The sequence below is a fragment of the Camelus bactrianus genome, chromosome 18, assembly GCF_048773025.1.
Source record: "Camelus bactrianus isolate YW-2024 breed Bactrian camel chromosome 18, ASM4877302v1, whole genome shotgun sequence".
In the NCBI taxonomy this organism is placed as follows: domain Eukaryota; kingdom Metazoa; phylum Chordata; class Mammalia; order Artiodactyla; family Camelidae; genus Camelus; species Camelus bactrianus.
The window spans coordinates 12,970,695-12,994,317 of NC_133556.1; the positions used below are offsets into that span (position 1 = coordinate 12,970,695).

A 23,623-nucleotide genomic window follows, 5' to 3' on the forward strand; every position below is an offset into this window, starting at 1 on the left:
CCACACCTCACCAAAGAAAAGAACTTTTGAAAGGCAACAGATCTCCAAAGCGCTGATTCAGCTACTGAATTTCTCTCTCAATTCTAACTTATTGAATAAATAATTTAACAACAATAAAGGAAGTGAAAACGGGAACGAAATCATCCATCGCCTTCTCCACACTACCTTCTCTCAGTTTTTATTTTGATTTAAACAGTTTAGACATATAAACAATTATAGACAATAACAGTTGAAAATCCATGTACTCACCTCCCAGCTCATGAAATACAAAATTACAAACACAGTTATACCTCCCAAATCTCACTCCCCTCCCTCCTAAATACACTGTGTATCATTCCATGTATGTTTTCTTTTTAGTTGAGATATATGATATAAAAAAGTGCAAAATCATATATGTACAGCTTGAAGAATAATTATACAGGAGATAGATACCCATATAACCACCACTCAAGCAAGAAATAGAACATTGCCAGCTCCCACCTGCTCCAAAGCCTCCTCTCTGATGAAGACAACCTCCATTCTCCTGAAGTCACCACTCTCCTCACTTTTCGGGCAGTCATTTCCTTGTCTTCCAAGCTTAACCACCCCTGTCTAAATCTTTAAGCTATGCAGTTTAATTTTAGCTGTTTTTTTTTTTTTTGGTTTAAATGAATGGAATATTTTCCAGGCCACTGTTGATGAGTGTTTAATTATGCCGCTGTGTTGTGCTATGACCAGCAGGGCTGCTGTGAAACTGTACTTTTATGTCTCATGCTGCTCTGAACATTTTACATCAGATCGTGTCATTCCCTCATTGAAAGCTCTTCAGGGGCATCCTTGTTTCAGAAAGAGGTGAGAGGAAAACTTGGTTCCGAGTGAGGTGAGGGGAAAATGGGCAGCAAGGAAAACAGTCAAGTGCAGTTACACTGTGAAGGAGATTTGCTAGCACCCAGAGCTCTTCTACCTCCCAAGTTCTAATTCTAATGTATCAGTCTTTGATCACTAGATTTGAACCTTCCATCTCTTTCCTCAAGCCTGGTTTCCATGATTTTCTATTTCCCTTCTCCTCCCGACCTTTTCTCTCTGTTATCTCATCACTTGACTTTATTTTTTCCCATCCTACCAAGATGTGTCCATTTATTATTTTTCTTCTTCTTTTCTTTTCTTTTTTTGTGTTTTTTTTATTTATTTTTTCATTTTTTACACTTTTTTCTCATTTAAAAAAGTATCCATTTAAACAACTCTAGGAAATTTCTACATATGTGTGACCTCTGTACACAACCAATAACCTCAGATTAACCCATCAGCCTTCTGTGCTCTCCCCCTGAGTAAGTGCCACCACCATGTGAACTGCTTACCACTCCAAACCCATCATTAACTCACAGTGCCACTGGGGCATCCGTCCACGTGTTTCTTCAAGACAGCTCTCTTTTCTTTTTTTCCTCTTAAAAAAAACTGATAAAATTGACATAGAGCATATTAGTTTCAGGTATACAACATAATGATTTGATATTTGCTTATATTGCAAAATGATGACCACAGTAAATCTAGTTAACATCCAAGTCAGCTCTTAACTATTTCCAATCTCACCATTCTTTTCAAGACCCCTCCTCACTCCAGGAAATCCCTCTTCCTTCCAGCAAACAGTAATTTGGGTTCCACTGCAGAGAGAAGGGGAGGCCATCAGGCATGAAGACCTCCCATAACTGCCCATCACCTACAGATTAACTCTGATCTAATCTCTCTTTCCCTCCAGCTTTGGAGAAGTTTCTCTTCTCTGGGTTTGAGGCTAAGTCTTCCAATAAGGCTCTTTCTTGCTTTTCCAGGATTGTTCTTGTTCCATCAGTTAACCCTTCTCTCTCCTGAATTTTCAGTCTCTCCCTCTATATTGTTTCCTTTGCTGTAGCCCATTTTATGTGCCAGTTTCTCCCACCTTCTTTCTCCATCCCTTTGTAGACAATATCCTCCCAAGAATAGTCTGCACTTGCTTCTTCCACGTCCTTATCCCCATTGCAAGTTGGACTTCTGAACCGTCACATCACTGAGACTGCTCTCTCCAAGATGAGAGTGGCCTCCTAATTGCCAAGCCCAGCGATTTGTCCTTCTAGAACTCTCCAAAGCATGCCACTGTTGACCAGTTTCTCTCTCTTAAAACCCCTTCCTCCTTTGAATTGCATGACTGTCTTCCTGGCTCTCCTTTTCTCTCCATCTTGTTTCCATCACCTCTGCAGGCCCTACTCCCCTTCTCATCTCTTCGAAGGTGTTAGATCCCAGAATTAGTCCTTGACTTGCTTTTTTTCTATTCTACATACACTCTCAAGCAATTCCATCTACTTCCATGGTTTCAACCACCATTTACCTATTAAAGACTCCCAAATGTAAAATTTCCAACCCAGCCTTTTCTCTTGAATGTCAAATCCTTATCCTCCATAAAGCTGACTAGTTGCCATTTCTTAACTAGGTGTCCCCCAGGGCACCTTAAACTTAACATATCCAAAACCTAACTCACTGTCTTCCTAGCAAATGTTTCTGTCCTCCTTTCTTTCCCCTAATCCTCTCAGTTCCTTGTTCCTCATCCATGGGACACAAAGGGAGAAATACTACGACTGAGAAAATGGACTGAAAATAACTTACATCTAGAATTCGATGAAAATAGTATTTTATTAATTTGGTTTGAGGGTCCGCAGTTGTCCTACCAACTATTATGTACTGCTTTCTCATCCCTTAAGTCTCTAAGTGAGCTCTTGTTCCAGTCACCTCTGGAAGCATTATGGTCAAATCCCACTGGTGGGTGGGTGAGGATCTTGGGACCACATCCCCAGGTCTCCCTCCCACCACACTCCCAGTTTGTATGGCATTTCCACTGTTCTATCAGTTCAGTTTAAGCACTTCACAGTTTAAATATCTATTGCTCAATATGATTCCATCAAGTGGAAAAAGACTTTAGCTGGATAGAGTCCCCTGCACCCTGTCTCCTACCATCCCAAACTCTTGGAACTTCTCCACTGTTCCATAGCCTTTCTCCCCCAGGCAACCCCACCCACTTAGAAACTGCCTTGGATTTGGGGTTGGGGGTGGCCTCCTTCTCTGAGGCAGTGAAAGGATATCAGAGCAAAACAATTTGCCATTTGGGAGCTTCCTCACTCTGATATTTGTCCTGACATTTGTTTGGAATGGCCAGCTAAGGGTACTTTGGGTTGGCTAGAAACACTAAGGCATAGTGAAACATTAAAATATCCTAAGGCAATATAAGATTAAAATAATCCATGAGAGTAAGTGTCTGAAAACTTTTTCTGTGATGGGCCAGAGAGTAAATATTTTCAGCTTAGCAGGCCACACAGTTTGTCTCTTCTCAACTCTGCTGCTGTTGAGGGAAAGCAGCCATAGATGGAACATAAATGATGTTATGGGTTATACATAAGTTACGTCATAAGACATAAACAGGGGGAGGGGATAGCTCAAATGGTAGAGCGCATGATTAACATGCACGAGGGCCTGTGTTCAATCTCCAGTACCTCCACTGAAAAATAAATAAATGAATAAATAAATAGACCTAATGACCTCTCTTCTCCCCCAAAATAAAAAATTTTAAATTAAAAAAAAAAACCCCAGACATACACTGTGTGGCCAGATTTGGCTCAATGGCTGTAGAATACCAACCCCTGCTCGAGAGAAATAGGTCAATCCTGACCACATTGTGATCTTTTCAAAGGTGCTCTGTCTAAATGTCGTAATAGCTGACACCTGGCTTCATTTCTAATTCAAGTCTCAGTTACTGACTTGTGAAGAACAACCAATAGCCAAGTCTTCAGATTATTCACATTACTAATTTTTCATCAAAAGAATTGGCTAGCTAAGGAGACTGATTGAAAAATGAATGAACTGAAAGTCAGTGTTAAGCCCAACTAGGTGGGTAACCTTGGTGAGTCACAGCACTACTCTAGACCCCAGATTTTATCTGTATGATTAGGAGGTTCAACCGCTTGATTTCTTTCTTTAAAAAGACTTCCATTTTTTTTTCTGTTTTACAAAAAGTGATTCATGCTAATTGTAGCACATTTAGAAAATAGAATTAAGCAGAAAGAAAATGAGAATCCCACATCTCCACCACAAAGAGATGACACTGTTAACATCTTGGCACGTGTCTTTTCTGTTGATTATCAATTCAGCAATTCTGTTTAGTTTTCCATGTATCCTTTAAATATTAAAAGTGAGATCGTACAAAACAGCTTTGTGATCTCAAATTTTCTCTTAATATAACACGAACATTCTTCTGTGTTATGAAATATTTTTCTACAGTATCCTATTAGCTGAAAAGTATCCTATTATCTGGATGTACCATAATTCACTTGACTAATCCCCCTTTTGTTAGTTTTTTTCCAATTCTTTGTTTCTATAAACTTCATTGCAACAGACATTTTTGTAGAGAAAGCTTTGCACTCATTTATGAATTTCCATTATTTCTTTCAACGTGAAAACTTTCCCATACATTCAGCTGTCATTCCATCTTTGACCAACAGAGGGCATTTTAGGCTTTCCTTCTCCATAGAGCCATTTCTACAGTGTATAACAAAAATAGTGATTTTATTGTGAAAATGATTCAATTTCTGGTCTTCAGTAATAATTAACAAATTCCAAAGGGAGAATCAAAGTCATTTTTTTAAGGTCTAACCAGAATACTCCCCTGCAACCTCGTCTCCACCGCCCCTGCCAAAAGAAACCTCTAATAATGAGCTGCTTTGTTACGATTTAAACCCAAAATGAATAGAGATGATCTCTTTTGCCCAATTCAGAATAACTAAGAAAGTGCTTTGCTTTATGCAAAGACCGCAAGTCCTGCAGAAGACTGGTTTGGATAGTGACAAACAAGCAGGGAAATGGAACTCGATGCTGGAAATACTGACCTTGCCAGAGAAAAGCCCAGACAGCCCCAGGATCTGTAGCTCCCTGGAAAAACAAATCTGAGGACAACGCTGAATGAAGTCATGCCTAGACTATTACTCACCTATCACCTACCAGCCAGGCTGTGGTAGGTAATGTTATAGGTTTTGTTAGGTAGAGCTTGAAATAATTGTTTGATGTGCATTTTTCTTGATTTTCACCAAGACCGTAAATTTCCAAGGGCAGCAATCTGCCTGTCCTTCTTGACACACCCGGTCATACCTAGCAAATTACCAAGTACAAAGGAGGAACTTAAATAGCTGTCACTCAGTGCTAATGACAAGCTTCTATTCTAGTATAAAGATGATTACTGAGAGGCAAAGTGGCGGTGAAGGGTGTAGACTTGGAGTCAGGTGGTCTGTATTTGTAACCTGACTCCATCACTTACTAGCTGGTAATACTAGTTAAGTTAGTATTACCTCCTGAGCCAGTGTTTGTAAAATGTAGGTAGTAATGATACCTACCTCAGAGGGTGATTTTGAGATTTAAGAGTTTAAACATGTAAACTCAGGCATAGAGCCTGGACCTATGTTACTAGAATGATTACTTGACAAAGTGACTAAGGTTTTTCTCTCATTTTTAAATTCTGTGATTCTTCATGGATGATGATCTCTCTAAGCTCCTCCTGCAGCCCCTGAGGACACCAGCCTTCCCCTGGCCCCCCTCCCCAGGGTCACCCGCTGTCTGTAGACATGGCTATGCAGGCCCTGGGAAGCTGATAGTCACAGGCCACAGGCCTACCTTGGTCCCTAACCCAGCTACTTTTAAACGTTTACTCCAGCCATCTTTCATGTGTTCAACAGTTCCATTTGATTCCATCAAATCACAACATTTCACAGATAGTCATCTTTGTAGAGGTGTTCTAAGATGTCACATGGAACAGAAAGGCTTTGCTTCACAGGGCTCAAAAGAAAAGTGCTCAGACCAGAAAGAAATAAGGAATGTCAACAGGATGGAGATACCTCAGCATCTGCTGCTTCTGGCCAGGTGTGCACGGTTCTCTCCACATCAGCCATCTTGTGTGGAGGTTTTCTGCCCCTTCCTGTTCCAATACGCTCCCAAGCACAACAGTGGAGTCTCCAGGTGTAGGGAATAAAACCCTTCTGTTCCTAGGGGCCAGGATTAGTCAGGCTGGGTTATAGTTTAAAAATGTCCTCTCCTCCCATTCTGATAGGCTCTGAAGGGGTATGTGACCAACACAGGAAATAAGCAAAAACAAAAACAATTATGTTATGCTGAAGCTGATTTTTATTGCTATCTGGAGGTTGGAGCAGTAACAGGAAATGGGACTTAAGACAGCTGAGCCCTTAATGGGGCTGGGACTTCCCAGGTAGAGGGGAGAGGGATTGGGTTTCTGGGCATCTGGAAGAAGCGGAAAGTAAAGGGAGTATAAGGAGACAGGGAGGAAGTGTACTGTTCACAAGGGAGTAGTGAGGCCATCTCCTGGAGGCAGAGTTTAATGTGTGAGGCAATAGAGAATCAAAGAAAGTTTTTGAACAAAGGAGCGACTTAAGACACAGCGCTGAACAAAGGACTGATCTGGCAGCAGTACTTACTTTCAACTGAAGGGGACAGGCCTCCGGGAGGGCAGTGGAAAGAGGGACATTAGGGTCAGGCTTGCTCCTAGATACCAGGTTCCCACCGTGGCATGGGTTGAGGGGCACTGCGTAAGTGACTTGACCTGGCTGAGCCTCTGTTTCCTCACCTGAAAATGATGTACTAGAGGTTTCCGGGAGGATTAATCATTTATCAAATCTTTTACTAGGTTCCTACAATGTGCCATGTTGCTAGGTGTCAGGGGTACAAAAACGGACAAGAAAAGATAGTTTCTGTCCTCCAGGAACTCGCTAACTATGTAAGAGAGAGACAATTTTTTTAAAAAGTCAAGAAATATTAAAAACTGCAACATGTGACAGGGTGATAATGTGAATAAGGTAGGCAGCAGGGGCATCTACCTTTTAGTTCAAGGTGTGAGGGAAAGTCCTTCTGAGGAAGTAGTTTATTGAGAACAGAGAATTGAGAAGGAGGCTGTCCAGCAAAGAGCAAAGGGCAGAACACTCCAGGGAGAGGAGTAACATGTGGAGAGGCAGGAAAGGCTTTGTGTGCTCCAGGAAATGCAACAGTCTATTATCGTAAGAGTCTGAAGGGTCTAGTGACCGATGGTGATGTTTTAGGTCAGGGTGGGGGCAGTGGAGCTGACGGGAAGTAGACAGATTCGAGAAGTATTTTGAAGGTATCATCTATAACAATGGCTTCCAGAAAAAAGTTGGAAACAGTAACTTCTTTGTTTTTAAAAACAGAATATAAGCATGAAATAGAACAGGATTCTGACACAAAATGATGGCAGCAAGTCTCTCTGAAATAAATTACAGCAAAAATTTCACTGAGAAATGATGATGTATAGAGAGGAATAGCTAAAATGGCCAACTGGAGAAACTTTGGTTTATCAAATGATCATCTGATAAGGTCCTACTGCTTCTCTGAAATCACAGAAATGGAAGCATGGGCTACCAGAGTGCTTCACATTTAAGGCTTTTATTTTGAAAAATAAAATACAAAAGTCATCAAGTTGTAAATGTATGTGGTAATTCCTCAACTTCTCAGAAACAATACAATGAACTATTTAAATAATTAAGGTATTTAATAGTATCCACATCAATACATTTAAACAGGTACAAGTGTTCTACAAAACATTAGAACATGTACGGACAACCTATTCCAAGGTGAAACTGCCCACTTTTGCTTACACGATGCCATTTTAAAACCCTCCCCTTGAAAACAAAGTTTGGAATCTGGTAAGAAAAGATGAGGACCAGAGCAGTTTTAACAGAAAGCACACATCCCCTCTGGGCTCCTTATCCACGGGGCTGTGCATGTAATTAGGTTCAAGAGCGCTGGACTCGGGAAGCAGGCCACTCAGGAAGGTCGGAATGTGTGCTGACATCCCACCCTCTCAGTGGGGGGAGACTGGCAAATGACAGGAGACGCGGGCCATGGTACACACATCCATTCATCTCAGCAGGGGACAGCCAGACCTAGAAATTTCTCTGCCGTTGAAAAGGCAGCAGCAGTCTTCCCTAGAGCAAACAAACAGAATGTCGTTACAGGTGTGGAGTCGCAGTTTGTTCTCCCCGGCACGACACGCCTCCTTTCCAGTGGTGGGCCTGGCAGGAGCCATGCAGATGGGCAGGGGGCTGGACAATTATGAGAACAGCTGCCTCAGAAGGGCTACGGGAGAGGCACAGTCTCCCTCAGTCTGCGGTGGTTTTAGAGCCTGCCAGTAGCTTCAACGTGCAGAACAAGCAGATGACAGCCAAAGCAAGTGCTGCTCCTGCCCGTTTTGAGATGACTGCAACTGTCATTTGCAGCTGAAGCTACTGCAGGGGCACTGATAGAGACGTCAAAGGTCCGGGGGTCAAACGTGCGGACTCTTTATATGAGAAAGTGGATATTGAGGTTCCGTACAGGAAGCTTTAGAAAACACAGTGACTGTTGTTCATAGACCAAAGGGATCCAAAAGACTACTATTTAGCTTGAGATGCTCTGATGTCTTCCCAGCTGCTCCTGAGTCTTTCTCTCCTTGAACGTGGGCACCTGCAGGCCTCACAAGCAAAGAAGAAACACTGCTGCGGACGCAACACAAGGCTGGAGTCAACTGGCACTGCATTCTGTAAACAGCTGGTCCATGATGAATCCCTGTATGTATGTTTCAAGGAGGGAATTTATCTATACTTTTGAAAGTATTATGAATAAACAAAACTATCCAAGGCCTCATAACTGCTATTATACATGTGTGCCCACAGAGTATAAGTTTACGTTTAGCATTTACTCCTTAACAAAAAGGCAATCATAAATCCTGAAACCTATTAATATTATTAGCTCCCTGCTATCCATGATTTTGACATGGTATAGCAGTGCTCACGTGCTTTTTCAATCTATAAGCCACTAACACACGGCAAGTCATAAAAATCTTATTCAAAACAAATTATGCAATCTCAGTTTTCCCATCAGTAGAACAGGAATAATACCACCTACTTGCCACAGTGGTTTGAAATTTGAATGAAATCATATATATATGAATAATATATGTAGTTATCACAGATGTTATATAATACGTCATACATCATTTATATATTATATATGCTTTATATATATATAATGCTTGGTATTTGATGCCTGATATGGAGTACACAATCAATATATGGTTATTATATAAAATGAAAATAGAACAGCAGATAAAAATATTTTAAAAATCATATTTTAAAGAAAGCTTTTCAAGTTCCAAATGATCTAAGGCAACCACATTATTCAGAGCAAAACACAACCTTAAGAAAGTGTGGGAGAGGGATATGAGGTCTGCACATCCATGTCAGGAGGTCTAGGTTTTGAACCAGCTTTGCCACTAATTGGGTGGTATCCCTGGACATGTACCTGATATGACTCAGATATAAAGGGGTCTTGGAGACAGAGAAGATGGCGGAGTAGAAGGACGCTCGCAGGTCACCCTCTTCCACAAATACACCAAGACCCACATCTACAGACCCACTCAGCCAACCAGAGCACCTGTGGAACTGCGACAGAACATCGCCCTCTTCAAAAGATAAAGACGCCAAAAATCTGGTAGGAGAAAAGGAAAAAAGAAAGAAAAGGCAAAGCAGCGCGGGACGGGTCCCGCGGGGAGGGAGCGGCAAAGGAGGACTGGCGCTCGCTCGCTGGGTCTCCCCTTTCCAACTGAGAGGCCAGTGGGACGGAGGGGGAGCCTCCGAGGCTCGGATCTGTACAGAGCAGCCCTGACTAACAGAACTAAGTTAAACGGGCACAGAGCATCCCCCCGACACCCAGCCTGAGACGCGGGCTGGCAGCGGCGGGCAGGGCCAGGCTGCACAAGCCGGGCGGAGGACGGAAGTGGCTGCACGGAGGCAGCCCCGGGGGAACGCAAGGGGCTGCGCGCCGTGGCTGTGGGTGCACAGGGCAGAACAACCTGGGCCCTCCATAAAACAGCAAGGTTGATGTGCTCTCGGGGGAAGGGTGCACACCCCCATCTCTGAAAACCCGCGGAAAGTTTTCGGGGGAAGAGAGGCAGGGCTCAGGCACAGCCGCCATATCCTCTGCGCTGAGCACTCAGGCGGGGGCGGGGGCGAAACCTGCATCCGCACCGAAGGGCTTAGCAGCCTCAAAGGCCAGACTGAGACTGGCCTGCAGCCCAGGGCAGATAGGATCCTTCCATCCTCGTCCCTCAGAGAACTTGCTCCACAAAGACAAACAAGGAGCTGGGTTTTGGCTCGGAGCAGGGACAGGGCTGTCCCTCGGTCTTCCCCGAGCCCACCTGCGGAGCGCCGACCAGGGCGGAGCGCGCAGCCGCACAGAGCGGAACTACCGGCGGTGCAGGTAGAGGGAGAGCGGCCCCCCCGCCTTTCGGGCAGGAACACAGCCCCTGACCGAGGTGCTGGGAGGGGGCAGGACCCGCCCTCCTACCTGGCCAGTCTGCAACATCTGACTGCAGCATCCGGAGGGCAGCGACCCGCCCGCCCACAGCAGAGAGCTGCACCTGACCCAGTGTTAGGAGGAGGCGCGATCGGCTTGCCGACAGGTGCTGGGAGCAGCACAGAAGAGGGCGCCAATGGAGGGCCTCTGAAAACAGCAAGCTGAGCTTCCAAAACAGGACAAAGACAGAAAGACTTCACAGTAAAAGCACACAGACTCCAGGAGAACACCAACCCCCCCCCCTTTTTTTTAAATCTGTTTTTACCTGTTCTATTTTCTATTACTCTCTTAATTTTTACTTCTTAATTCATTTCTATTTCTCTTGGGTTTTGATGTCCTGCTATTGATTAGACACAGGTTTCAAATACATCTATTCATCTCCCCCCAACTTTTTTTGTAAAGGTTTCAAAAGGACGTCTCAACCCGATTAATACTCTGCTTCAACTCACTCTTCTATTATTCATTATACACTGTTTTCAAACCCTCTTTCTCCCTTCTTTTAAAATTCTTTCTCTCTCTCTCTAATTTTTTTTCTTTTTTTCCTAAGTTCTATTCCTAAATAGGCATCAGATAGATAAAATCCTTAAGGACCAAAATAAACAACTGATAACTCCATAAACCACAGTGCCAAAGAGGTATGAGCAAGATGAAGAAGCAGAAAAACCTTTCCCAATTAAAAGAACAAGAGAAATCCCCTGAAAGAAAGATCAACGAAATAGACATCGGTAGCCTACTAGATCAAGATTTCAAAAAAGGAGTGATAGAATTGCTGAAGGAATTAAAAGAGATAGTGTTTAGAGATATAAAATATGTCAAAAATGAAATTGAAGCTATAAAGAAGAGCCAAGTAGAATGGGTAAACTCATTGACAGAGATGAGGAATGATCTAATAGCTGTGCAAAGCCGACTAGATAATGCAGAGGAACGAATTAGTGATCTAGAAGACAGGGCAATAGAAAGCACCCATTCAGAAGAACTACAAGAGAAGCAAATAAAAAATAATGAAAATAGCATAAGGGACCTATGGGATAATATAAAGCGTCCCAATCTTTGCATAATAGGGGTCCCAGAAGGAGAAGAAAGATCAAAGGGGATTGAAAAGGTTTTTGAAGAAATCATGACTGAAAACTTCCCAAACTTAAAGAAGGAATGAGATATCCAAGTACAGGAAGCTCAGAGGGTCCCAAACAGGAAGAACCCAAATAGACCCACACCAAGACATCATAATCAAGATGGCCAGAGTAAAGGATAAAGAAATGATTCTAAAGGCAGCAAGAGAAAAGCAAAGAGTAAGTTACAAGGGAACCCCCATAAGGCTCTCAGCTGATTTCTCTACACAAACACTACAGGCCAGAAGGGAGTGGCAAGATATATTCAAAGCCCTGAATGAAAAAAAGATGCAGCCTAGGATCCTTTATCCAGCAAGGCTATCCTTGAGGATAGAAGGAGAAATAAAGAGTTTCACAGACAAAAAAAAGCTGCAGGAGTTTAGCAACACTAAACCCATGCTAAAAGAAATATTGAAACGGCTATTCTAAATAGAAAAGCAGCAGGATGCTACAGAAATGAGAAAAACACAACTGGAAAGGTGATAACTCATGAATTACAAATAAAGTAAACATGAAATTCTAAAAGAAGACATACAAGTCACTGAGAGTGGGAGAGGGAGGCAGGGAAATATAGAATATTTTTTTCTTTCTTTTTTAAATTTTTTTAACAGTAGGATGGGTTTGAGATCATGTTACTATCAGTTTAATAAAAACAGTTATAGTAATGGGTTGATAGATTTACAAAAAAGGGTAACCACAAACCAAAAATTTACAAAGGAGTCACAAAAATTAAATAAAATCCATGATAATACAAAGGAAAATTACCAAACCACAAAAGGAAGAAGAAAGGAACAAAGAGGATATACCAATTCAACTGCAAAGATAAGTTCAAAATGGCAATAAACACACATCTATCATTAATTACTGTAAATGTTAATGGACTAAATGCTCCAGTCAAAAGACACAGAGTGGCAGACTGGATAATAAAGCAAGAACCTTCAATATGCTGCATACAAGAGACCCACTTTAGGGAGAAGGACACATATAGATTGAGAGTGAAAGGATGGAAAAGGATATTCCATGCAAATGGAAAAGCCAAAAAAGCAGGTGTTGCAGTACTGATTTCAGACAAAATAGACTTTAAAACAAAGGCCATAAAGAAAGATAAAGAAGGACATTTTATAATGATTAAAGGAGTGATACAAGATGAGGATATTACACTCGTTAATATATATGCACCCAATATAGGAGCACCTAAGTACATACAAGAATTACTAACAGAGATAAAGTGGGATATTGATGGGAATACAATCATAGTTGGAGATTTTAACACTGCATTAACATCACTAGACAGATCTTCCACACAGAAAATAAACAAGGCAACAGAGAAATTAAATACTACAATAGAAAAACTAGATTTGGTGGATATTTTCAGAGCATTACACCCCCCCAAAATAGGATATACATTCTTTTCAAGTGCACATGGAACATTTTCCAGGATCGATCATGTACTTGGGCACAAAAGAAACCTCAACAATTTTAAGAAGATAGAAATTATCTCAAGCATCTTTACTGACCACAATGCCATGAAACTGGAAATCAACAACAGAGAAACAAAGGAGAAAAAAAGGAAAGCATGGAGATTAAACAATATGTTATTGAAAAAACAGTGGATCAATGAGGAAATCAAAGCTGAAATTAAAAAATACCTTGAGACAAATGATAATGAAAGCACAACCACTCAAAACCTATGGGACACAGCAAAGGCAGTGCTAAGAGGGAAGTTTATAGTGATACAGGCCTTCCTCAAAAAAGAAGAACAATCTCAAATAAACAATTTAACCCACCACCTGAATGAATTAGAAAAAGAAGAACAAAAAGCCCCAAAAAGCAGCAGAAGGAAGGAAATAATAAAGATCAGAGAGGAATTAAATACAATAGAGATTAACAAGACCATAGAAAAAATCAACCAAACCAAAAGCTGGTTTTTTGAAAAAGTAAATAAAATCGACAAACCTCTGGCCAAACTCACAAAGAAGAAAAAAGAGAGAGCACAAATTAGCAAAATAAGAAAGGAAAATGGAGAAATTACAACAAACAAAATAGAAATACAGAATATCATACGAGAATATCATGAAAAACTATATGGAACCAAACTGGATAACCTAGAGGAGATGGACAAGTTTCTGGAAACATACTGTCCACCAAAACTGAATCAAGAAGAATCTGAACACTTGAACAATCCGATCACTAGAAAGGAAATAGAAATAGCAATTAAAAACCTCCCTACAAATAAAAGTCCAGGACTGGACGGCTTCACCGGGGAATTCTACCAAACATACAAAGAAGAACTCATACCAGTCCTTCTCAAACTCTTCCAGACGATTGAAAAGGAGGGAATACTCCCAAACTCATTTTATGAAGCCACCATCACCCTGATACCAAAACCAGGCAAAGACACTACAAAAAAAGAGAATTATAGGCCAATATCACTGATGAACATAGACGCCAAAATCCTCACCAAAATTTTAGCAAATAGAATCCAACAACACATAAAAAAGATTATACATCATGACCAAGTGGGGTTCATCCCAGGGACACAAGGCTGGTTCAACATACGCAAATCAATCAGTGTAATACATCACATCAACAAGAGAAAGGACAAAAACCACATGATCATCTCAATCAATGCAGAAAAAGCATTTGATAAAATTCAACACCCATTTATGATAAAAACTCTCGCCAAAGTGGGTATAGAGGGAACATATCTCAACATAATAAAAGCTATATATGACAAACCTACAGCCAGCATAGTACTCAATGGTGAAAAACTCAAAAGCTTCCCACTAAAATCTGGGACAAGACAAGGATGCCCACTATCACCACTCCTATTCAACATAGTCCTGGAAGTCCTAGCCACAGCAGTCAGGCAAGAGAAAGAAATAAAAGGGATCCAAATTGGAAAAGAAGAGGTAAGAGTGTCATTATATGCTGATGACATGTTACTATATATAGAAAACCCTAAAAGGTCCACACAAAAGCTACTAGAGCTGATCGAAGAATTCAGCAAGGTAGCAGGTTACAAAATTAACGTTCAAAAATCAGTTGCATTTCTTTACACTAACGATAAATCAACAGAAGAAGAAAGTAAGGAAACAATCCCCTTTAAAATAGCACCCAAACTAATAAAATATCTGGGAATAAATCTAACCAAGGAGGTGAAAGAATTATACACAGAAAACTATAAACCATTGATGAAGGAAATTAAAGAAGACTTTAAAAAATGGAAAGATATTCCATGCTCTTGGATTGGAAGAATCAATATTGTTAAAATGGTCACACTCCCCAAGGCAATCTACAGATTTAATGCAATCCCCTATCCAATTACCCAGGACATATTTCACAGAACTAGAAAAAATCATAATAAAATTCATATGGAACCATCAAAGACCTAGAATTGCCAAAGCATTACTGAAGAGAAAGAAAGAGGCTGGAGGAATAACTCTCCCAGACTTCAGACAATACTATAGAGCTACAGTCATCAAGACAGCATGGTATTGGTACCAAAACAGACATATAGACCAATGGAACAGAACAGAGAGCCCAGAAATGAACCCACAAACTTTTGGTCAACTCATCTTTGACAAAGGAGGCAAGAATATACAATGGAATAAAGACAGTCTCTTCAGCAAATGGTGTTGGGAAAACTGGACAGCAGCATGTAAAACAATGAAGCTAGAACACTCCCTTACACCATATACAAAAATCAACTCAAAATGGATTAAAGACTTAAACATAAGACAAGATACAATAAACCTCCTAGAGGAAAACATAGGCAAAACATTATCTGACATACATTTCAAAAATTTTCTCCTAGAAGAAATAAAAGCAAGAATAAACAAATGGGACCTAATGAAACTTACAAGCTTCTGCACAGCAAAGGAAACCAGAAATAAAACAAGAAGAAAACCTACGGAATGGGAGAAAATTTTTGCAAGTGAAACCGACAAAGGCTTGATCTCCAGAATATATAAGCAGCTCATATGAAAAAAATAAACAACCCAATCCAAAAATGGGCAGAAGACCTAAACAAGCAATTCTCCAAGGAAGACATACAAATGATCAAAAAGCACATGAAAAAATGCTCAATATCACTAATTATCAGAGAAATGCAAATCAAAACTACAATGAGGTATCACCTCACACCAGTCAGAATGGCCGTCATTCAAAAATCCACAAATGACAAATGCTGGAGAGGCTGTGGAGAAAGGGGAACCCTCCTACACTGCTGGTGGGAATGCAGTTTGGTGCAGCCACTATGGAAAACAGTGTGGAGATTCCTCAAAAGACTAGGCATAGACTTACCATATGACCCAGGAATCTCACTCCTGGGCTTGTATGCAGAAGGAAATCTACTTCAGGATGACACCTGCACCCCAATGTTCATAGCAGCACTATTTACAATAGCCAAAACATGGAAACAGCCTAAATGTCCATCAACAGGTGACTGGATAAAGAAGATGTGGTATATTTATACAATGGAATACTACTCAGCCATAAAAACCGACAACATAATGCTATTTGCAGCAACATGGATGCTCCTGGAGAATGTCATTCTAAGTGAAGTAAGCCAGAAAGAGAAAGAAAAATACCATATGAGATCGCTCATGTGTGGAATCTAAAAAACAAAAACAAAAACAAACAAAAACAAAGCGTAAGTACAGGACAGAAATAGACTCACAGACAGAGAATACAGACTTGTGGTTACCAGGGGGGTGGAGGGTGGGAAGGGATAGACTGGGATTTCAAAATTGTAGAATAGACTACACTGTATAGCACAGGGAAATATACACAAAATGTTATGATAACTCACAGAGAAAAAAATGTGACAATGAGTGTGTATATGTCCATGAATAACTGAAAAATGGTGCTGAACACTGGAATTTGACACAACATTGTAAAATGATTATAAATCAATAAAAAATGTTAAAAAAAAAAAAGATATAAAGGGGGCTTATAAGATCTGCCTCACACTGTAGCCCTTAACTACGAGATGAGGCAATGTAGGCTACACACGTAAGACGTCGTAATGCATTAATATCAGCAAAGGCAGACTTGAAAAACCAAACAACCAGCCCCTGGAAGTATTAGTGCTAAAACACCTGCACATCCAGCACACAGGGAAAGCAGTGCAGAGCGGGAAATGAATCCCCAGCTGGATGTCAGGAGACGGTGTTCTTCAGCCCTGGGTTTTCCCTACCTGTGCTGTGACCTTGACAACCAGCCTGCTCTCTCTTTCTTACCAGCAAACAGGTGGTTGAGGTTGATAGTCTCCAGGTTTTTTTTCAGCTAAAATATTTTATTGTTTTTAAACCCCTCCTCATAATGAAAATAACAACCAACACTGTCTGAGTGCTTATCTATGCCAGGCGTCTGGCAGACGTCATTATGGTTAATTCTTACTACCACTCTCTTATCAACATTGCCCTCATTTTACAGATGAGGGAACTAAGACACAGAGAAGTTAAATAATTTGCTCAATGTTACACAGAGCCAAGGAGACCTGCACCTAGGAGACCTAACTCCAGAGCTGTGCTCTCCACCCCGGCCACGCTGCCTCCCACAGAGCCTAAGCACGGAAGCCCAGAGACCCAGCAATGTCCCCCAACCTCACCTCAGGTACGTTAGAGGTTCCTGGCTCTGCTACTCCCCTTTCTCAGTCTGTGGAAGGAAGCAAAAGATGTTTAAAGGTCGATCAGCATGAGAAGGGACTGGTCTTGTTGAAGTATCAGGTGTAGCTTGCAGGCTCTGATCAGAGACTTTCTACTGAATTCAGCCCACTATTGTATAAAAAAGCAATAACTGGCTTTTGGCTCTGGTTCCTGGTAGGGAGACTCTAAATCCTTGGAATTTTGCAGGTAACAGGAGTGTCTTTGTTACTCATGGGCCCCTTAGATCATACCTGAGTTTATGCTAAGAGACGAGATGACTCAGGAGGGGGGCTGGTCACCAGGAGGAACAACCCTGATTAGAGGATGGGGCTTTGAGCTAGCCCAGCCTCTGGGAAGGGGACCTTGGTGGGGATTGAGTTCAATCACATGACAAATGTGAGTCAATCAATCATGCTGATGTAATTAGACTTCAGTAAAAATTCTGGATGCTAAATTGCAGTGGAGCTTCCTGGTTGGTGAATACCCTGCTGTGCCATGAGAGAGAAGCACCCCAGTTCCATGTGGAGTGTGCACAGAAGCTCTGTGTCTGAGACTCTCCCAGACCTTGTCCCATGTGTCTCTTCATTTTGTTGGTCTTGAATTGCATCCTTTATAATAAAACTGTAATAAGTATAGCAGTTTCCTGAGTTGTGTGAGCAATTCTAACTATTAGTCCTGAGGGTTCTGTGGGCTTCAGTTTTCTCATTTATTAGAAGTTCAATCAAAGCCTTTTATGGGCCCTTTTCTAAGTGTGTGTGATGCATTAAATGAAGCAAACCAGAACAAGAGGCTTGAAATGCCTATTAAGCCTTCTGCCCATTTTTTTGTTATCTTTCCCTTATTTATTTGTAGAAATTCTCTATATTTTACCGATGAGTCCTTTGTTTCAAAATTTTCCCCTGCGTAAGATGTACTTTTTTACTCTTTTTGATGCTTTCTAGTAAGTAAATATTCTTAATTTTAATGTAGTCCAACTTATCCACTTAAAAATTAATGACCAGTATTTTTTTTAATTGAAGTAAAGTCAGTTACAATGTGTTAATTTGTGATGTACAGCACAATGTCCCAGTCATGCATATACATTCCTAAATTCATTTAATGATCAGTAATTTTTTACAACTTGTTTAAGAAATCCTTCCCTCTTAAGGTCATGAAGATATTCTCCTCTATTGTCTCCTAAAAACTACTATTTTGCCTTTCACATTTAGGTCTACATTCCACCTGGAAATGATCGTTATGTATGCTGTGAATCAGGGGTGCCCCTTTAGTTTTAGTTTCAAATTCCCTTTCTTGACTCCTTCAGACTTGTTATGCAAAACAGCCTTTGGATGTGACACTTCACGACTCTGACTCTTGGAGTACTCTCTGCTCCAGTGCCACAGCCTGTGACAACCTGTTCATGCACCCACCTAGGTTTCTTTCTGGCACATCTTGCCCAGCCAAGGCTCAGGACCCCTGTGGCCACTTGTCTGCAATAGTTGATCAGAGTCTTTTGGATAAACCAGGAGTTCCTTGAGAAGATCTTTTTTTTTTTTTCCCTCTGACTCTAGAGGATTTATGTCAATTTCTCATGCATGAAAGAAATTCAGTAGACATTTGTCAAATAAATGAAATGAATGAATGGATGGGTTAAAATTAAATATATGTTAATAAGCATAAACCATGAAAGTAGTTTAAAATTCTCAAGTAATATGTATCAATTATTGACAGCTGTTATCAGACAAGGATCTGAGAAGATGGAGCCTTCACCCCTGGTGTGAGACACAGCTGCCCTGAGAGAAGCCCAGTCACCCCAGGCTTGCTTCAGGCAACACGACTTCACAGAGTCTGCGAGGTTCCCCTCAACAACCCGTATCTGGAACATTCTGAGAAACCGAGTTCACTGCCGAGTCTTCATTTCCTATTAACAAGCTAATCACTGATAGCAGCAGCCTGGAGGCAACATGTATTATCGCTACGCTGGGCACGGAAGTCTTCTGCTGGGCTCAAGCAGCAGTCATGGATGTCTTCCCACTGCTACACAGGCATGGCAGGTGATGCTTGCAAGCAGGATGCTCTGAGCTACTCCAGGCATGCTGGCCATAACACCACCTATTTCTCTCCAATTCAAGAAACAATACTGGAGTCCAAGTGAGTGACAATGTGACACTACAAGGATAATTCTGGATCTGTTTTAATGAGTTTTTAAAAAAGTAAAAGTTACAACCTTTAAACTCATACTATCCATTCCCAACCTGGGGGACTTAGCAGCTGTGTATATAATGTGTATATAATGTATTCACACGTCTTCTAGGCTCCACATGAGAAAAGTTAAAAGGCCATGGATATACATGCAGTAAGTAAGAATAAAGGATGGCTGTACATTTTTATTTCAAGGTGAGTATCAGAAGGCTGGAGCATATTCACTGAGGCAGGCTCTTTATGTGTGGAATTCTCTGTGGCTTGTGAGTGGCCTCACAGATTTTAGTTATCAACCAAGTATTTCCCTAGTTTTAGAAGACACTGAACCCTCTGAACTGTGTTAAATTATTGTTAAAACCAACCATTACCAGAGGCCAGTCTTTCCACCACCAGCACATGTGATTATCCCTTTAAAAAGATGACTTCAACGCAAGAGCCCACCTACCATGACACATCAAGAGGAGGAAACGGACACAGTACCTGAGGTTTTTCTTTAAGAAATTCAGGTAGCTGGAATTCTCCTTTGTAGACCTGGAAAAACAAAGCCAAGTATGAGTTTAAGGAAAACAACATTGTCATCATAGCTGCGGGGTGCCGGCAATGCCTGGTGGGTGGGTTCACTGCTTCATTCTTGGTGGCCAGCATTGAAGGACTGTGTGAAATTCCTATTCACTCTGATCCCACCTGCCCTACACTTGCCTGAGGGCTCCCAAACATGGACTGGCTGGGAGAGGGCTTGGAGTATCTGAAGAAGGAAAAAAAGCATCAAACATTCCAAGTTCCAATCATTTTAGCTGAAAGTGAAAGCAAGCCCTAGGCCATCTCTCTTAAGCAACCAACACAGAATTCACACAACTTAGGAACAGGCTCCTCCTGATTTCCTTCTGAAATCTCTAACTCTGGATTTAATCCATCTTTACTGTTCTCAATGTACTCCATATTCCCATAATAATTTGAATATTAGATGATTCTTAAAATTATATATACTTTTAACTTCATAAAATATTATAATTAAAAACTTACTCTTCAATATATAAAATGTTTCTAATAGCAGCAATAATTAAGAAATAGCTTTAAAAAGATGTGTAAGATCTTTACATAGAAAACTATAAAATACTATTGAGAGAAATTAAAGACTAAATAAACAGAGACACAGACTACATTCATGGACTGTAATATTCAAGACAGTGAAGATGTCCATTTTCTTCCAAGGATTTCCAGTAAAAATTCTAGCATGCTTTTTTTTGGGGGGGGGATTTCCAGCTGATTGTAAAAGTTATATGGAAATGCAGAGGGCCAAGAATAATCAAGGTAATCTTGAAAAGAACAAAGTAGAAGGATTTATTCTGTCAAACATTAAGACATTATTATTTAGCTATAATTAAGTTATATTATACAGTTGTATATAAAAAATCAAGACAATGGTTTTGGCACAAGGATAGACAAATATATGAAACAGAACGAAGAGTCCAGAAACAGACCCTCATTTACAGATAATTGGTTTACAACAAAAGTGGCATTGCAGTTAGAATGAATAAATTAATGTGGTTTATGCATATAATAATATACCATACTGCAATTTAAAAAACGAACTACTACTATACCAAGAATCCTAACACCTAGTGATGAGGGGAAAAAAGCCAGATCTCCAAAAATAATATACTACATGTCTCCATTTAAAAAAAAATTAAAACTCAAAAATAGGCAAAACAACTCTATGATGTTGTAAATGAGGATACTGTTTACTCTGGGGGGGGGAGGTGGGTGGTAGTGATTGGGAGGGGAGATGAGAGAGGCTTCCAGGGTGCTGGTGATCTCTGTCCTGATATGGGTAGCGATTATGAAGGTATGTTCATTTTGTGATCATTTTTTGAGCTACGATTTGTATACTTTTCTGTATGTATGTTACACTTCAGTAACAAAACTGAACAAATTAAGAGAGCAGCTTAATTTACTGAGCTTGCTCTCTCTTATTCTCTCTCTTTCACACACACACACTTGGTTAAGTAGAAAGAAGTTTGTTTCAATAGTGTCTACAGCAAAAAACTGGGAACTATTCATGTCAATCAAGAGTGAAGAAGGTCTCTATCAGCAACAGTTTGAGACTGCTGGACTCAGGAAACTACAGTAACACAAACTATGGGTTTTTATTGGGAAGAGAGTCACTGGGGAGCCCCTCAGAGCACAAAGAAATCTTCTAAATGCTGACTACTAAAGCCTACAAACCTATAGGAGGGGAGGTTCTAAGATGATTGATTCACTTTAAAAGTAGCAGTATTCCTTCTGAGATTCAGAGAATGAATGTGCTTTTTTCCTGTCTCTTTCTCTGCCATTTCTAAAACCTGGTCTATTCTTTGGGGTCTTCGCTACAGTCCTAGAAAGTCTAAATTAAAGCAGAGGCATCAGATTTATGGATAAGGTATTTCTTCAGAGATGCATCACACTGGAAGCTGAGGTGGGTGCGGAATGACAACAATGCAGCCACAAGGAATATCTCAAAAGCTGCCGCCATCTCCTTCATACCCTCAAGGACACTGGAGGGCTGGCCAAGCTGCTCCCTGAAGAATCTGCATGTAAGAATCCTGTTTACTTCACCTCAACACCACAGTCCAGAGACTGTTCCAGCCTTCTGCATTCCCCCCACCCCCAGGTTTGCTGAGATAATTGACACATAACACTGTATTACTGCTCCAGCTTTCTGCAGTAGGAAGTGTCTGTAGGTCACATCAGCAGGGACTTCCACTGTGCCTGTCTCTACTAGCCATGGGGCAAGCAGACACTATACTCAAGCTGGGGCTCAAGCCACTGTAACAGTTTTTTTGTTTTTGCTTTTTACCAGATTCTCAAGTGTCTTTCCTTATCTTTCTAGGTAGGGAACTGAGTCCCAATCCCCACCCCCCACGCTCCTGGGGCATTAGCTGTTCAGGCCTAGGGCCCTGTGCCCCAGCTACTTTACTGAACCAGGAGGAATCTGTTTGCCCCAGTACTTCTTCCACCGTTAGTGGGTTTGGTCCCCAAGCAACTTTTCTTATATTCCTCACATCCTCTCAGAAACTGAATCTCCTCTCTCTTACCTAGAATTCAAGCAGAACGGTCAACGCCAGCCCATGGGGTCATACAGCCAGTTAGCAGCAGAGTGAGCCTCAGAGGGTCCCGGCTCAGCACGCTCCCATTATACCATGTTCTTCGCAATTTATTAATATTAGCAAGTCTTACAGTTAAATTTTCCCTTTTCTTTTCAGTTCATTGTAAAAATCAGCAAGGCATGATAGAAAACATCAGTGGGAACATTGAGTATTCTAAGTGTCTTCCAAGTGTCAACAGTACCAGAGAGGTTAGGCTTATATGAAGGGGGAAAAAACCCTTAAGTATTTGATGTCACAAATGTAATACAAAAAGGGTTGGGGGGGAGTCAGGATAAGATATCAGACAAAAGGCTCAATCAAAAAATAAGTGGGGAAGACAAATATTATATGATATCACTTACATGTGGAATCTAAAAAAATGACACAAGAAACTTCTTTACAAAACAGAAAGACTCACAGACACAGAAAACAAACTTATGGTGACCAAAGGGAGGAGGGGAAAGGAATAAATTGAGAGTTTTGGATCAGCAGATACAAACTACTATATGTAAAATATAAACAAGGTCCTCCTACATAGCACAGGGAACTATATTCAATAGCTTGCAGTAACTTACAATGAAAAAGAATATTTATATACATAACTGAATCATTATGCTGTATACCAGAAACTAACACAACACTGTAAATCAACTACACTTCAGCAAAAAAATGGGAAGCTGTATCCTTTCATTAACCTTTAGGGAACAAATGCTTCAAAAGTAAGGGACTATGGTATTGACAAAGAGAACACTTTCTACTGACAAAGCAATTCCTATTTAGTGCAGGAAACCAAGTACTGCATCGCTTACAAAAACAGCAAAGTTAGGAATGGAATTTCCTTTGGTTAAAGGAACAGTGTTCCTGGAACTATCCTCTGGTACTAATGAACTGAGGATTTTGCTTGACAGAAATGAGCTAGCTACTCTCAGAATCCAACGTTACTACAGAACCTTCCCAGCTCAAGCACTGAAGGAACAAGGAAACAAAAGTAGGCTTCTGATTTGGAGGGTGTGCTGGAAAAACAAATAATAAGAACAGTAGCTAAACATTATTTTCTCTGCATCAGGTAAGTGTTAAGGATGAGTTTCATATGTATCACCTTATTGAATACCACAATCTCCTGAGAGAGATATTATTTTCTTCTTACAGATGA

General features: G+C 40.8%; 1 protein-coding gene across 7 annotated transcripts in view; it reads right to left on the minus strand.

The window, feature by feature from the left end:
• Positions 1 to 7,436: 7,436 nt before the first annotated feature.
• Positions 7,437 to 23,623, minus strand: part of TPST1 (tyrosylprotein sulfotransferase 1) — a 122,466-nt gene continuing 106,279 nt past the window's right edge. For 4 of the 7 annotated variants that reach the window (XM_010972384.3, XM_045508400.2, XM_074345996.1 and 1 more), the window contains 3 exons: positions 19,826 to 19,876; positions 17,128 to 17,174; positions 7,437 to 7,997 (listed from right to left, as the gene is read on the minus strand). In XM_010972384.3, coding sequence (XP_010970686.1) covers positions 17,157 to 17,174; positions 19,826 to 19,876 — 69 coding nt within the window. In that variant the 3' untranslated portion in view covers positions 7,437 to 7,997; positions 17,128 to 17,156. Of the gene's footprint in view, positions 8,617 to 16,105; positions 16,132 to 17,127; positions 17,175 to 19,825; positions 19,877 to 23,623 lie in introns of all 7 variants that reach the window. The other 3 variants (XR_012500286.1, XR_012500285.1, XM_074345997.1) reach the window with 3 other exon arrangements.